We start from the raw sequence: 16,487 nt of genomic DNA, 5'->3' as shown, positions 1-16,487 counted from the left end.
GTGAATAAAGTCATTAAAGCAGCCATTTTCAACCTGCTCCCCGTTTTCTCATCATTTTCCATTAAACCGATTGATTATGACCAAAACCTCATAAATCACTGGAGAGCTTTTTATGTCCAGCACATTCCTAATGGGCAAGTCCACACTCTTCCAGTCAACCCCACAGCACCCACACATGCTTTAGGATCAAGGTTATTATTCTGTGCATCCACTGTAGTCAAATGACTGTTGATTTATGGCCTTAAAGGGACACTTCACCCGTTTTGAGTGTGGCATTACTTCACTCCCCCTCTAGCTGTTCTGTAGGACAGTAGTGGTGCTATCTTCCTCTCATTGTTACTGAGTGCTGGATACAGGCTGGATGCTCTAAATGCTAACTGTTAGCCTCCTGCCATTGAGCTGGACTTCCCCCCGGCTAATAGTCTCAAATTACTGAGTAAACTGTGTATTCCCCCCCATTAACATTTTAAAATCTGGTAACCTCTGCACATCCTGCATCACAAAATAACAGTTTTCTCCTAAAAGACAGCTGGAAAGTAATGTTGTGGCAAGCTTCTTCTTTTCTTCTCCCATCTCACACGTTTAAAGGTCCTCTCAGGCACCTGCCACAAGAAAATAGTTCCACTGCAAAACTTTTGTTTTTTTTTCTTTGAAAATGGTCAACATTTAAAATTCTGCTACATGTCATCAAACACAAAATTTGTTTATTTAACAATTTGAGTGGATTTAAGTCAGTTATTTTTCAGAGTGTTAGCTGGGGGGAAGTCTACCTCAATGACAGGAGGCTAACAGTTTGCATTTGGAGCATCCAGCCAATGTTGATTGATTGATTAATTGATTTATACTTTATTGTCAACCAGGGCTGAAGTTTTTCATGCATCAACAGCTGCACCAGCACTCAGTACAATGAGAGGAAGACAGCACCACTGCTGTCCTACATAACAGCTCACAGATAATGTCACATTTTTTTTTTCAAAATGGGTGAATTATCCCTTTATTTGACCCTAGTTAAAGTAATAGCCACTAGTAGCCACCAGCACACGAGTTCGGTTGACCTTTTCCTCAGACACATGTGGAGGCCAGAGACAGTTCATGCAGTGGAGCAGCCGCTGACAATGTGCACATACATGTGTTTTTGGCAGAGAAGTGGTTTTCCATCATCATGGAACACAACACTAAATACACAAAGGGCATCCAATAAATGGCCTTTTCTGTTCGAGCCCTTCACCCTTGTAACCGTCGGTACGCATTCCTTGGCCTCCGTGGCCAAGTGTGAAATGCTGCGTCCACTCACTATTCAGATTTTTCTCCTCATCAGTTCCTATCACATATTGATCAGACGGTGCTGTCCTCTCACCGGGCAGTGGGGGTCTTTTTCATGCCAGACCCCAACAACAGCAGCTATACTCTCAATCCTTCCTCACTATCCAGCCTGAGGTCTGTTGCTTTGCCACAGAAAGAACAGCATCTGCATTGACAACAGAAATTCCACATCAAGGAGAAACTCCCACTCTATCAGCTCAGTGTTTTGCAGCAGCGCAGCGGCAGCACGGTGGGTCAAACAGTATCAGTGGAAAGCAAATCCATGGACGAGAAGCCTGTGGGCTCACAGACAATTGCATAAGCCCATCCATCCCCCAGTAGATTAACCTCCACTGATAACCACAGGCTGGTGACGTCAATGCCGCTCTGCCTCGCTCCCTCTCACCTCCCACCCCCTTTCCTCATAGTATGCGAGGCTGTCCCATCATGACTCTCTGATGTGGAGAGGCAGCCTGAGATAGATTTGCCTTTATCCCACTGGCAAGACAATAACTGTGCTGTACAATGGCCCGGCAAAAAAAGAAGCTGTACAAATTCATTAATATGGTATTGTTGGTGGAAATAAAGAAAGCCAATGGACAGAATCAGTGTTGAATTGAAAGTGATGAGCAGCAGCCTTCTGTTTTGGAAGAACCTTTCTGCATGACGCCTATAGTCCAAGCTACTTATGCAAATGTAAGCAGAGAAGGCAAATTTCAAGGCAGCAATTTCATTCATTCCACTTTCATTCAACAGATACATATATTACACTACTGCCTTTCAGAGGACACTTGTCTTTCTCTCGCTTCTTAACGGCTGACTGTATTTTGCTCTTATTTGTGGTGTTACTGTGCTCTTTCTTTTGCTGTTTTTGATGTGTTGTTGCATTATTTCCCTTGAAAAAGAGATTCATAATCTCAGTGGAGCTCACCTGGCACCTAGGTAAAAAAAAAAAAAAAAATGCTGCAACACACAAAAGCTAATTTAGTAACTGTGGTGTGTGTGTATTGATAATCACACACCGTATTACTTTTCTAAAGTGGCTGCAGGCCCAACTAACCATTACATTAAGAAGAGAGAGCGTAAATGTTCAATGGGTCTTTTATTCATTAATCAGTGATAGTTCATTATTAACTGCCTTGCAGCTGGAAGGTGGCTAAACAAAGTGGTTGCTAAGCAACACATACACAGCAGGTGAGAGTAGTGATTTCAGGTTGGGGCATTCATATTTCAATGTTTGCTGTGCAGTGTACCATAGGTATAACTGGGTGTCAGGCTCAGCCAATCAGAGCACAGAAGCAGAGCTATATGTCTGACAGTGTGTTGAGGGCCCTTCACGGGAGGGTTTGGAGCCCCTGCTATGATATAATGAGTATCCCTATGGAAACGGCCAATAGAGCTGAACATTGTTCACCAAGCAGCGTCAAGCTCGACAGAGTTAGACAGAGCAAGACCGGAACACACATTTTTCATTCAAAATAAGAGTACAAATTGTAATAGGGTTGGATTATAGCACAACAAAATAACCACTGACAATTAAAGAACAGCATATTGGAATCCTTACAGCTTACGTACAGATAATAAAGAACATGCTATGCTAAAAATATAACATGTATGGCTATCCCTGAGGACAGAAAGCACTTTTTCATAGAGTAAATTTAACCCAATTAGTTTTTAATGACTTTCAAATAGAAATTTAGGCTACGACAAAACTGAATACAGCACACTGCGATGTCTAAAAGAAATGCTTTTAAACCCACAACAGTGAGAAAACAAAACTGAAGTATCAAAAGTTAAATTATCTGGTGTAGTCATTACATGGTGTGAAGCTACAGCTGTAAAACTGATTTTAAAAAAAAGATCTGATAATGTTACGGCGTATTGTAGATCCTGAAAGGGATAATATTGTTTTAGGACTTTAACACTTGATCCCATCTGCTAGTGAATGCATTCGCTTAAAGAAAAAAAATCTGCCTATTTTTTCTGAATTAACAAGATTCTAAGATAATTCTATATTATATATCATATATTATATTATAATTAATTCAGAATGCATCAAGCTTCATAGGCTTCATAGTGCATTTATTCCTCACTCCTACCTACAATGAAAGGCTTTTATTTCGAAAGAAATGAGCGGAAGTGAGAGTTTCCTCACGCGGCGCTTGTCGCGCGGCTTCAACAGATCCGCTCACTCTTCACAGCAACACGGCGGAGCGACGAGGCGGGGGGGAGCGTCAGGCTGCTCTTTAATTCAACTTTCCCAGCTCGTTTGAAGAAACTTGTCAGCTCGCAGAAGACTGCTATGACATCTCGCAGGTAAGCCCGGCTCGCTTTTCCCACTCCCGGGACTCCCCTGGCCTCACTCCCAGCTCCCCGCGCCGCGCGGCCGCTCACACACTCAGCGGGAGCCGGGCAGGCTGGACGGTGGCGCGGCCGCCGGCCAGCGTCCCGCAGCCCGCCGCTCCAACTTTCTCTTGTCCCGCAGCCCCAAGTCCACTGTGCGGGAGCCCTGCTGAGAGGAGACGGGTCTGTTTGTGTGAAGTACTAAGTTGTTTAGATGATAATCTTGAACTCTTACAGAGATTAAAATAGGTGAGATTATAACATCATGTTAAATTAGTCACAGATTTTCTTGGCACCGTGACAGTTTCTAGTTACTTAATTGATAGTGAAAAGAACCCGAGCAAATGATTTTTTTCAAAGTGACAAAGTGATTAGAAAGTTGGCCAAAAAAAAAAAAAAAAAAAAAAAAATGACCAGAACATTTGTAAAGAAAGAAAGAAAGAAAGAAAGAAATAGATAGATAGATAAAATTACCAGAAAAATAGAAGAAAAAACCGAAAATTTGAATTTTGAGGAATAAAATGAAAAAAAAAAAAAAAAGCTTGTTATGGTTATGAAAATGATGATTCAAAGGTCAAATCAGTGATGCTGGATTGGATTTTTTTTTTGTGTTAAATGCTTGTGACCAGCGTCTGAGCCTCATTTCAGGGTGAACCTGTGGAGGTCCCTCATGGCCCCCCTGGAGTCCCCAGGCCCCACATTGAAAACTAATGCTGTAGCCCCACAGCAGCCAGGGTCCAAACTTTTTCAGCCCCGGGACAGACATGCTACACCCTCCTCGAAAAGATTGGATATTTTGTTATTAAGTATTTATAACCGACTATCCTTAAAATATGGTTGTGTCAACAGTGGGACGGCAGATGAAAAGTTAAATAGTCTTTAGTTGTGCCAACTGCTCCAACATGAAGTTAAACTGTTCCTCATCTTGGTGGGAACCCACTTGTACCCCAAGACCCCAGCTGCTCCCAGTTTTCAGATCCTCTCAGTGCACCTTGATTGGCCATACTTTTATTGATTTTTGCAAACGGTGGTTCATTAAATATGTGCTCTGGTTGCCTGTGTGAAATAGCTTTGTGCTCTGTGCGCCTGTGCTGATGCATGGTGTGATTTATTTCTCACCTCATCTGTTTCATACGCACACAGCCTCCTACCAGACATCACACATTTTTATCCCGAGGTCTGTAGCCTCCTCTGCTCTGTACAAATAGACGTTTCTCTTTCTCTTTTCTTGCTTTCTCTTGCTTTGTTTTTCTCTCCGTGTGCCGTGCAGGAAACTGGCTTACGGCTTCCTGTGAACCCCAGCCTTCACAAAAGACTACAATAACAATCCCATAATAAATTTAAGAGGGGTACTATAGAAATGTCCCAAGAAAACTGCAAGTTCTCACAGGTGTATGATAGCAATATTATTGTACCATAAAAAAGAGAGAAGAAACAAAAACATAAGTATGAGTAGCACAGGCACAATAAGGGCTTATAGGAATATGACCATAATAATAGAGAAATAATATAGTGATGCTGTAGGAGTTTTGGAGAAGAGTGTTAACTCGATTTAGCACCACACACACTTCAGGTCTCTCAAGGAGGATTACAGCGATATTACATGGACTTTTCATCTGGGAGGTGTGCCTTTGTTTTTACTCATATAACTGATTTACCTGCAGACAGGCAGCTTTGATTTAGCGAGAAATCATGAATGTACACGCCCGCTTATTAACCACATGCATGAACACGGGCCACATAAATGATTTGTAGACAGTCTGAAACGCTGAGCAGGTCGGGACATCAGAAGCAGATGGTACACCATAAACATTAGTGGCTGTCTTGTATTGATTTGAAATCGAGTCTTAATTGGTGCTTGAGACATCAGGTTATATTCACTACTATGGCCCGGTCCAGGTGCTTAGCAGCAAGTGGCTCACAATCTACTTCTACCTGCTTTGGTTTTGGCACTAATGCTCAGATGTCAGCACATGTGGGTACATCCTTTCTAGCCCTCGGCGTAGTGCCCTCACAGCGAAACGTAGTCTGTTTTCAAATAAACACAACAATAATTTAGCATGGTGCAGATCCGTGTGCAAGGTGACCTGCCATTACAGCTGTTATGGCCTCAAAAAGTGTCACGTCTGCAGTCCAGGAGTTTGTAGTTGATACAGATGGCCTTCCTCTATATGGGTGGAAAAGATGAGAGATAGAGCCCATCACACGGCGCTGGACATGCGAATGTTGTGTCCTGGCTGCCTTCTGCAGGTACAGCGGCCGCGGGGCCAAACGAAAAACAGCGCCGGTGGGGTTAAAGGGCCGGTCTGCAGAGTTTAGCAACACGGTCTCTCACAAAACACAAAGGCATTTATTTCTCCTCGCGCAGAACAAAGGCTGTTGAATTCCGGCCATGCTGCTTGGCAAAAATAGCCGTTTTTCACCCCTTGGATCTGGCTGGATATGGCTTAGGCCCTTGTGCATCAAAGGGAGTTGGGAAACAATAAAGCAGCCATGCTCGCTGGTGCTTTGAGAACTATTGGTACCATTACTTCTAATCACTTGATTCCCCTTTCAAGCGTTTTTATGTCATTTCATTCAGCAAGGCAATTGCTACACTGATTTTTTTTTTTTAATGACATTCCTGTGGGCATTGGATGAGTGTTTGCTTGACAATAGGCCTTTATCACAGCAGCCGTTTTAATATGAAATAGCAGGTAATCCGAGTTGTTTCTAATGACATCAGTCAAGGTTCTGTTGTGTGTCGCAGAGTCTTTCCAGTAAACCAGCATGAACAACACAAGGACTCCGGCTCCGCTACGACAAAACGGAACAGGACCTCCATCAACACCAGAAACACCTGTGTTTACCGACTGTTTCATGTAAAAATGGCTGCTCCAGAAAAAAAAAAAAATCCTCTTCTTGCGCACGTGTACACGGAGTGCTCGCAAGCTGAACCACGGCGGGCTGTTCAGCTGCTGCGGGCTTTACCGAGGCCGGAGCGGCGACCGGGCTAAGATCAGAGCTAACAAAGCAGAACGTTAGGACATTAAAGAAGTTAAAAGTCGCTTGATCACCGCCGCTTTCCATCGCTTGGTTTCGCTGGCCCAGACATGTCAGACTGTTGCTCTGTGGCTCAGTCTGTACTTCCTGAGTTGAAATACCACAGGGGAACATTTCCTGCACAAGAGGTGCCATCTTGGTCTGACAGACACGCATCCTCCACCGCTGATGTTGTCACTTTAGAAAGGATATCAGTTGAACACACCGTTGGGGAATGCTGGAGCGTTCCACCTTTTTTTTTTTTTTTTTTTGCTGTTACTGTCTTTGCACGTGAAGCTTGGTAGTAAAAACACAGCATTGTCCTTAAGGCATCTTACTATCACAGCTACAGTAGAAATGTTGAAAACACAGTAATGATAAGTTCAGTGTAAATCTATGGGCCCGGATAAGAAATGCTTTCCACGATTGGAAACCACCTCTAGCCCCTTTTGTTTATGGAACAGAGCTCGTCTGTCACTGAAACTCATTTGACCAGCTGAGAACAGTGAGTCAGTTTTGCTCGATAAGCCGACAGGAAAACAACAACCCATGTGGAGGAATAAGATAGCGCTGCCAACATTTCCAGGAGTGCTCTGGACCAACTGTTACTTTTTTTTCCCCCCCAGATACATGTTTTGAATTTTATTGATTTTATTCAAACAAAAAGAAAGGAGACACAGTAGAAGAGGCAAAGCTTAAAAAAAACAACAACAACAAACCATTCAAGTTGGATGTGGACCCCCACATCCACAGGGGGTGTGGGAATTATAGGATTATAAAATTCTGTCTCACGTTGTTTAATCAAAATCGAGTTATCTAGATCTTCACAAACCTTGGATGTCACTTTATGGCCATGCGGCGTTTTTTAATCACCTTTTTGTGGTTGAAGCCTCTAACAGTTCTGCCAGCTGTTCCGCCAAACCCTTCAGGCTCCGTATTTCCTCAAATAGAAACGGGTGATTCCAAGGTGACGGCTCGACTCCCACCGTCACACATACCTGATACTAATACTTGGACTAGTGACTCATGTTCATTTGAATATGATTCAGGGAACAGAGTTATTCTCTGTCTTTTACCGGCAAAAGGAGTTAACTGGAAAAGGGGAACCGCTGAGTAATATTTGCCATTTTACTTCTCTTTGGTGATTAAATTGATGCATAATAGGAAATACGACGCAGAAAGAGGTAGCTCGTCTGCTGCGCGGTGTTTTTCTCCGTTCAGAGTGCATCACCTCTTGCCTTTTGGGGTTTCCAGTTAATTTGCTGGTGTTTTTAGTCCTGTTGTGTTATTAATTTCACTAGTCCTGCAATATCTTTTCATTTCTAAATCAGTAAGTGGACAGTGGGGGCTAAATAACATCTGTGCATTCAAAGGTTACGGCATTAGACTTGGGCTGCAATAAAGCTGCCTAATATTCTCCATAATTTTGCATATTAAAATCAGACAGGGAGCACATTATTTTCTCTTTGAGTAAAAACAGTGTAATAAATGATTTTTCCTGTAGATCACTGGAGGTTGTGTTTAATGCATAATTATATAACCACATATACTACATTGTGCCTGATAGATTTTAAAATCCTTTTCATCCTGATGCACTGAAGAAACTTTCTTTATGGAAGAAAATATAGTGAATAAAAACAATTTTGCTGATCAAAAAATAAAGCATGCAACATTAAGTAGACCCTCTGGACAGTGTGTGTGTACCGACCTGTTATCCTAACTTCTGTCAATAAAAACAACTTTGACATTAGTAGTAACATTAATAGGAGTTCCTAAATATAAGAGAGAGATCATATCTGAATAAAAAAACATTTAACCTTTGACATTAAACATGTTATTTTTGACATTGTGGCATTTGATCCAAATTTAAGATAAGAGCTGCTACACGATGGTAATCTTAATCGTGATATATTTTGCCAATTTCCTCTGCACAGAAGTCTGAAAAAAAAAGATACCAGAATGATTTTTAAATGACTCCATTTTTCCATCGTGCACAGCAAAACGTGCAAAAGGTCAAAACGGAAAATACTTTTTGAGCAATTATGTGTCTGTAGTTTTCTTCTTAATCTCTGCACCGTTGACAGCTAGACATCCATCACGTAGTTCTCACTTCCCCTGAGAAGTTTGATTGTGATGTCGCCTTTTGAAAATGACAGAAAGCCAGTAGTTAGTCATTAACCATTCATTTAACAGGCAAGGAGCCCATTTTGCAGGGTAGCAGCCGGGTTAAAGCCACGCTTACTCCATGTAAATACCAAAGTCACCAAACTGGGGAGAGCCTGTGCTTGAAGTTGTTCATGCATGTTAACAGGATTGGCAAATAACCCTGAAAGCTTTTGACCCGTGGGCCACATCAGCACTAGCAATGTGGGTTAGTGAATCAAGCTCTGGGGACAGAGTGGACTACATGCAAGCATCCACATTTACAAGTGTGCATCATTTGCCTAAGTTAATCACTTGGCTAATTCTAATGAGCTGCCTTGTGCTATGCAGACAGTATCCAGTGGTGGGGGGCTGTGGGTTTTGCACCTCATGTAAATACCCCAGATCATCAGCTGGGCTAAAAATACCTGCAACATTACCAAAATGTGCACGCCAGGGCCTGTCTGTGTCCAATATAGCTCTGACAGGGACTTTAATGCTGCACTGTGGCTACTAAGTATATCACCTTTTTGTCAGCGGGCCTAGACGGGAGAGCTTTAAATAGCCGACCAGGGCTGTATTGAACTTGAGACATTATGTAAGAGGATAGAGCAGGCGGCGGCGGGATGCATGCAGGGCCTCTGTTTCCCCTCAATCAGCCTGAGGCCTAACCTGCAGCTCCCAGCTGCCTCTGTCTCTCCCATAGTTTGCAGTTTGAGTCAAGTGTCTATGCTTTGTCAGATAAACCCAGGCTATTTGAACGTGCTCGCTCTTTCTCTCTCTTTTTGGGTCTTGTCTGTCTCCCTCTCTCTCCCTCTCTCTCGCTGCCCCAGGCCAGACACAGGGAAGTGGGGCGCCTGGTGGTTGTCAAAAGGAATCCTATTCTTGGAAAGCCCTGAGTCACTCCTCTCCTGCAGTCGTGTTCTGCTGAGGAGAGACAGGGGAGATAGGGAGCAGATATGGATTTGGCTGTAGAGGATGGCCATGCTGTTTAATTATTTTATTTTATTTTATTTTATTCACATTTAGGGTATTGAAACAGTTTGAGATGCAAGACAGCGACTGCGTTGAACTACAGTGCAAAATCATCTGTTCAATTTTAATTACTTTTGAGTTGTAATCATTTACATATCACTAGTTACCCTTTTTAAATCTAATAAGTAATATAAGTAGCGTACACATTTAATTTTTTTTTTTTTTGATTACTTTTCCAAGAAATGCTTTGAACGAGACAAAGTCCTGAATGCTTAGAGCAGGCGGTCTGTGCCTTAGAGCAGCACCACGTCATGGTTCTGCTTTTTCTGTCGTTCAGCTGTGCTGCACTAGTGAGTCCTAGTATTTCTGCCGACACTTCAACGCAGCATCTGTCTCATCTGTAAGCAAGCCCTGTTGAAAGCAGTGGTTAGCTAGTAAACACTGTATTTCCTTTAAATTGTAACTCCTTACAGCCAAAGGGTCTAAAGAATGAGAAGAGTTACCTTATTTGTTAACGTAGGGTGACCGTACTTTGAAAGCACCAAGGCGGGGCGCTTAAGTGTAATTCATGCATGCCTGCACAACAGGTGTTTTCATCAGGATGAGGGACAGTTATTTAGCACTCAGCACACCCACCGAGCGCACCTCTCATCACCTCCCACAGCAGGTCAGCAGCCTCAGGTTTAATACAACAGGTTTTTTGATTGTCGATTTAAAACAGAACACCAGGCTGCTAGCTAAATGGCGAACTGTGACACATTCTCTGCTAGCTATTTTTGCCACTTTTTCACCCCCCGGCATCATTAGATTCAGCAGAAAATGCTGAAAGTTTTGATGTGCGATATGCGTCTGGTTGTTTTGAAATTGCATCCGTAAATAGCGATGAAAAAAAGCTCAGGTTTCTGTTGGCAGCTGCTGGCAGAACCTGTTTTGAACATGATGTCGCTGCCGTGTCGAATGCTTTGCTTCAGTTCTCTAGATCCAGCAGAAGATGCAGAAGGTTTTGGTGTGTGTGTAGGTTTGGTTCAAATTGCAGGAGCGACTCGTGAAAAACTGGGACAATTTGGTGTTGAATGTTGAAAACAACATTTTAGTGTTTCACTGATTATTGGGACACCTCGCTTGAAACTGGGACAGTCCCATGCGCACCAGGATATCTGGTCGTCGTATGTTAATGGCATGGTTTGGAACTAGGTTGCAGTGTTGGGGAATTCACTTAAAAACGTTCACATTTTAAACAAACGCTGCCAGAGGAATGGAGGCTGTGCGGCCGAGCTGGAGCCAGGTCCCGGCTGTGTGGTGTGGCCTTCAGTTCAATTTCAATTTTAATTTACAATTTTATTTATTTAGAGTGCGGAATCCCCATGCAACATGGTCCCAACACACTGCACAGTTAAAAAGAACAACACACAGCAATCAATTAACAATAACTATTACAAGTGGAGCAACCACCTCAAAGCATCGGTGTTAAATAGATGTTAAATAGGTGATAGGCCATACAAGTTATAATGAATGTACTTTACAGTTAAAAAGTACAACATACAGCAGTCAGTTTACAATAATAACAATGAAAGTGAATCAGCAACATTGAAAACCACATTAGAAACATCAATGATAAATAAGTGTTAAAAAGTGTTATGTCCGGCTGTGATGTAGTGAGTAAAGGTGGGTTTTCAGTCTTGATTTAAAGATTTCCAAAAATCTCTGAAGCCAGCCGATTTTTTGTTAAAAGAAGGAGTGACCAGGAGACCAGCATTAAGAGAACGAAGAGGGCGTGCTGGCGTATATGGTGTAGTTAGTAATTAGTAATAGTATGGTGTAAACAGTTAGCCTGTTTAGCCCTGCTGGCGTTGACATGTGCTCCTCCAACAGCTTTACTGACCCACATGATCCAGAAACCTGCAAAATAACCCTAAAATATTAAACGCAACAGCATGAATGTTGCATTCTTCATACAGGGTGACCCAAAAAAACGGGAACTTTTTAACAATCCAATAAAACCAAGAGTGATGGAAGAAAAATATTTTATTCATAGTAATTGAAACCTTAAAACATGCCATTTAAGAAACAATAATGGAATTTTCATTTTTTAAAAATTGTGCTGCCACTTGCTCATGTCTGCCAATACGCACTTCAAAAATTCCCGTTTTTTTGGGTCACCCTGTATTAGCTTTCTACTGACAAAACATATCCAGATGTCACCCTTTTGGAAGCACCAACGTTGTTATTAGCAACAGTTATTTAATTACAACTTTTTCTCGGTAACTCTAACAGATTACAAGTACATTTATTTTGTAATTTAATTATGTAACGACGTTAGTATGTTACTCAGCACTCTTGTCAGTATGTGACAGGAGGATTAGGTCCCTCTGTCCCATGAACACGCTAACGCTTCAGCATGCAGCGTGTTAAGTAATAGTTGGAGATTACCACTAATCATAGTATGGAGATAAATTTGTTGGTATTGGACTTCAGTCAGTGAAATTCAGAATGCCAAATCTCAGTTTTCATCAGTTGTGAAGTTCATTGTGAATAAATAAAAAACAAACAAACCCCAAAACTTCAGCTGTCTGGCTAACTCGGTTCATTTCCTATGTAAACCCAACCAACGTTTGAGCAAGAGAGAGAGATCCTGCCACTGAAACCGTGCTCTTTGTTCAATATTATTTCTGTTTTATGAGCCTCCTTGTCAGGCGTGGCAAGTTTAGAAGCATGTCTTTAAAATGAAGTAATCACTCAGCCGTGGAGCTGCTGCAAATATTCGTTTTCTCATGTTTAGGATGATGTTAGTTATCTTCAATTATTAAGAGTATGCAGAACCACCTGCCACAAGACACTACCACTGCCATAAACATATGATTTTGGCACCAATCAGGTATTGTGTAAAGAAACCAATGGAGTCAGAGTGTTCCTTTAATGCTCAGAGTGGAATATGAATACTGCCAGAGCAGATTTAAGTCAGTTTAGCACTTAAAGTTTTGAACAAGTGCCCCAGAGCATCAGCAGTACATTTTAACAACTCTGCAGTCAACACCTGTCAGCTCACGGTAATTAAAATAGCATTAACACCTAATACCAGTCATTTTTCAGGCAAATTTGACCGTCCAGATGATAGTGCAGCTCAAAGATAATTCAGCTGCAGCATACAGCTACAGTGCTGCTGCTGCATGCATCATATTTACTGTCACCATGAGGTAATGCATTTTAAGACTCCTGTTTATGACACATGCGTGACGATTTGTAACCAAATGAGCAAGACTCAAGACTTTCCGTGTTACTGGAGCCCCATTTTCCCGAGTCTGTTTCCACAAGCATTTCTTGGTGAGCGATGGCTAAGCAAGGGCATAAACGTTAATCATTAAACAGAGCAACACACACAGAAAGGGAAAGGGCAAACACATTTTGTCCTGGACTTACACAACACAAACAGCCAGATCACATAATAATAGTTTCACTGTAAATCTCAGTATTATTTCCAAGAAAACCTGTCAAGGGACCTTGCGGAAAGGATTGCATAAGTGATATTTTGGGCAAAAATGAGTTCTGTATCCACAAAAAAAAAAGGCCTTGGTTTGATCTGCCTTGAGCAAAAAGGGATTTTTGGAATCAAGAAAAAGATTAAAAAATATTAAGACTTTGTTGAGGAAGTGTTTTGCAGTTAAATGAAAAAGTCACTCACTTCCTGTTAGCTGTTGCCCTGTGTGTGCAGCTGACTCAGACATCCATTATGTTGCTACCCAGTTATCAATTATACGGCTGGACATCCCAATTCAGAGTTCTCTGGATCTGGCAGGATGATATAGTGCCTCTCACGTTCGTGTGATAAATGTTCAACTCGCCAGCTTTCCTTGTATTCGCACATCATGTGACTGATAACCTGCTCAAGATGCAGGCCGCCAGAATATGGCGTGATGTCAGAGTTAAAACAAAATTGAACTTTGAGAGTATTGGGTTGTATAGTTTCCTGGGTGTGGTATGAGTCTACATGCTGGTGAAACCTCCTCAGTACTTGCTCTGTGCTCCCCTGGGCTAATAATCCACAATACTGGATTTGTGTCTCGCCATTCACTTCCATAGCGTGGCAAAATGGCTCTTTTAACACATAAACAAATGTGAGCAAAGCAGATTATGCCAGTATAAAAAAAGAAGAAGTTCTGGGAGCCATTTATTAGGGAAATTAAACTGCTCTTTTCTTATTTTTTCTATTTGCATTAGAAAGTAGATCTGCAGCAGACGTCCACATAGTCTCCTCACGCCAGGGAGAAATAATCTGATAGTACTTTCACAAATAATGGTAAAGATGCACTTTGTTTATGCACTCAGAAGTATTAGTTTAGGACCTGTTTTGGCTTTTTACAGATAAGCACCATTTCTTTTCCATACAGCACTGCCAGAGGCACTAAGGCCTTGTTCAGACTGCCAGCCCAAATCTGTTTTTTGGCATATCCACACTGTATCCAGATTAATTATATAAAGTCTGGACAGCCAAAAACCATATGAAGTGTGGTTTTTGCAAATTGGAACCGAACCACATTCGTAGGTGTTGTGAAGTGCGATTCCAGTCGGAGTTCTACAGATGTGTCTCTACTCTGGCCGTTCGAATAGGATTGCAAACTTTCTTTCACGTCCCTCGCGACGCAACACACAACTGCAGCATCAAATCCTGAACGAAAGAAGCGCATCAGAGCGGCTGAGCAGAATCCACGCTGCTCCTAGCAGAACAGTATGGGGGACGACACAGAGAACAACAGACACTAAAATAAATTGTCTGCTGGCGCCTCGGGGGGAGGCTTCTGCTCATTTCTCCTGCCTCTGCGTTGGAAAGACGTGTCAGCAGCACACGTAGTTACTGACTCCTCCGTCGTTACCACAGCAGTCCATGCAGATAGGGCGATGATGTCTGGATACAGACAAATCCGATTGGAGCACTTGTAAATAACAGCATGGGCAGTCTGTGTTAAAGACCGACTGGCCACACTGTTGTTTGAGAAGCAAATCCCATTTGCCTGCAGTCTGAACAAGGCCCCAAGAGATGGCCTAACTTAAGACTGGCATATTTGTGCAATTCATTGCTTGACCTGCACAATCATAATACATTGCAGCAATGAAGAGCCTTGTATTTTACCTTTATTAAATTCATGCCTGGAAGACCTCGCTGTATAATGCCTGAAAAAATGCTCAATCTCCTAGAGAAGCCATCCTTCAGTTTTAAGAAGCCATTACTAAATTTTTTCCACTCACAATGTGCTTTTGTATTTATGGTTTATCAGTATTATTGCTAAGCAGATAATTTAGATTACATGGTTATTTGCTTTATATGTTAGTCACTTTGCATTTATTGTTTCTGTATTATTTTTTCTTTGTCATTATAACTGCATTTGCATGTGGCTGTGGGGAGGGGAAGGATGACGGGGCAAAGGAAAAGCAGGGGAGGATGGCATATGTACGCCGTACACGGTTGTTCTGTATATTCTATGTATCCTTCCGGTGAAAAATACAAAATCGCTGTAAACCCATTATCCAAAACAAAGCCATTGTGACTGCAAGACGTAGCTGTTTGAATTTTGCAGGCTTAAATTTGCAGAAATCCTTTAATGTGCTGTCAGTACACTGCCACAGCATCCTCATGTTTACTGATCCAGCTTGTCTTGATATTTAACACCAGAGGGACCGGAGAGGCAGAACATCTAACATCGTTGAGTCCAGCTTTTCTGGACGGAGCACTCGCTCACTGTTTCAAAGACAGTTTGGCTTTCCTTCTTACCTTTTGATTTGCCACTCTCTGTTTGTGGAGAGGATTTCTAATGCTATTCTCAACCCCACATTTCATTTGAGTAAATAGGGTGAATCTCCAGGGTCTCAATTAATGGGGATGGAACAGTCTTCCCTTTTGCCGCTTCACTTTGTGATTTTGGCTGTGGAAATGAGTGTATTTTTACATAAAACGCTGCCTAGTGCAGCTTTAAGTAGCCTTGTGTAACTGTTTGTTTTCAATATTTCATTGAATTTCAAAATGTTTAATAGGCTATATTTTGTAGAACGCATTAAATGTGATCCCCACTGTTAGTGAAAATGAAGCCAAAACAGGGAACAAGAATAGCCTGCCCAAGTTGGCATATGGCTCTTCTTCTCCCACAATAAAGATCCTGCTTTTTTAAATTAATTTTTATTTTTGTTTTAATATCTTGATGGGTGCATCCATTTTTCCAGACTTTTCAATATCCGGTTTGGCTTCAGTGTTGCAATAGAAGGCAAAAGTTGGGAAAATTCAAGGAGGCAGAGAGAGACCGGTGCTCGTAAGCGTAACACAGTTCAACTATGACAGGTGTCCGGGCAGCTTCACATGGACACATCCAGAGGAAGCACTGCAGCACTTGGATAACCAAGCGTTTGAAGACCAAGCATGTGGTGAAACATTAATCTCTGCCCCTTGCAGGAAAAAAGTTTGGGAAAATTCTACTTTTATTGCCAGGTTGCATCTGCAGGCATGGTAGAGGGTACTTGAAAGCAGCTTTAGCAGAGATGAACATAGCTGTCAGTTTGAAAACAATATAACAGAAGAAATACAACAGAGCTGTATATCATTATAACTGAGATTTGCCCTCTCCTACCACAGTCTGAAGGCAGCAGCACAGTGGGCATGGAGGTGCTTTGAGGACATTAAAGATGTTGGCCTTGTGGTTTCCTGTCTGACCACAGTGCTG

The 16,487-nt window shown here is 42.0% G+C and overlaps 1 protein-coding gene across 4 annotated transcripts in view; it reads left to right on the top strand.

The window, feature by feature from the left end:
- Positions 1–3,500: 3,500 nt before the first annotated feature.
- The window catches only part of ptpn11b (protein tyrosine phosphatase non-receptor type 11b), a 55,834-nt gene continuing 42,847 nt past the window's right edge, over positions 3,501–16,487 (top strand). For all 4 annotated transcript variants that reach the window (XM_030056662.1, XM_030056659.1, XM_030056661.1 and 1 more), the window contains exon 1: positions 3,501–3,618. In XM_030056662.1, the coding sequence (XP_029912522.1) occupies positions 3,605–3,618 (14 nt within the window). In that variant the 5' untranslated portion in view covers positions 3,501–3,604. The remainder of the gene's footprint in view (positions 3,619–16,487) is intronic.

Source organism: Myripristis murdjan, chromosome 7 (assembly GCF_902150065.1).
Source record: "Myripristis murdjan chromosome 7, fMyrMur1.1, whole genome shotgun sequence".
Lineage (NCBI taxonomy): Eukaryota > Metazoa > Chordata > Actinopteri > Holocentriformes > Holocentridae > Myripristis > Myripristis murdjan.
This window is presented reverse-complemented; position numbering and strand designations above follow the sequence as displayed.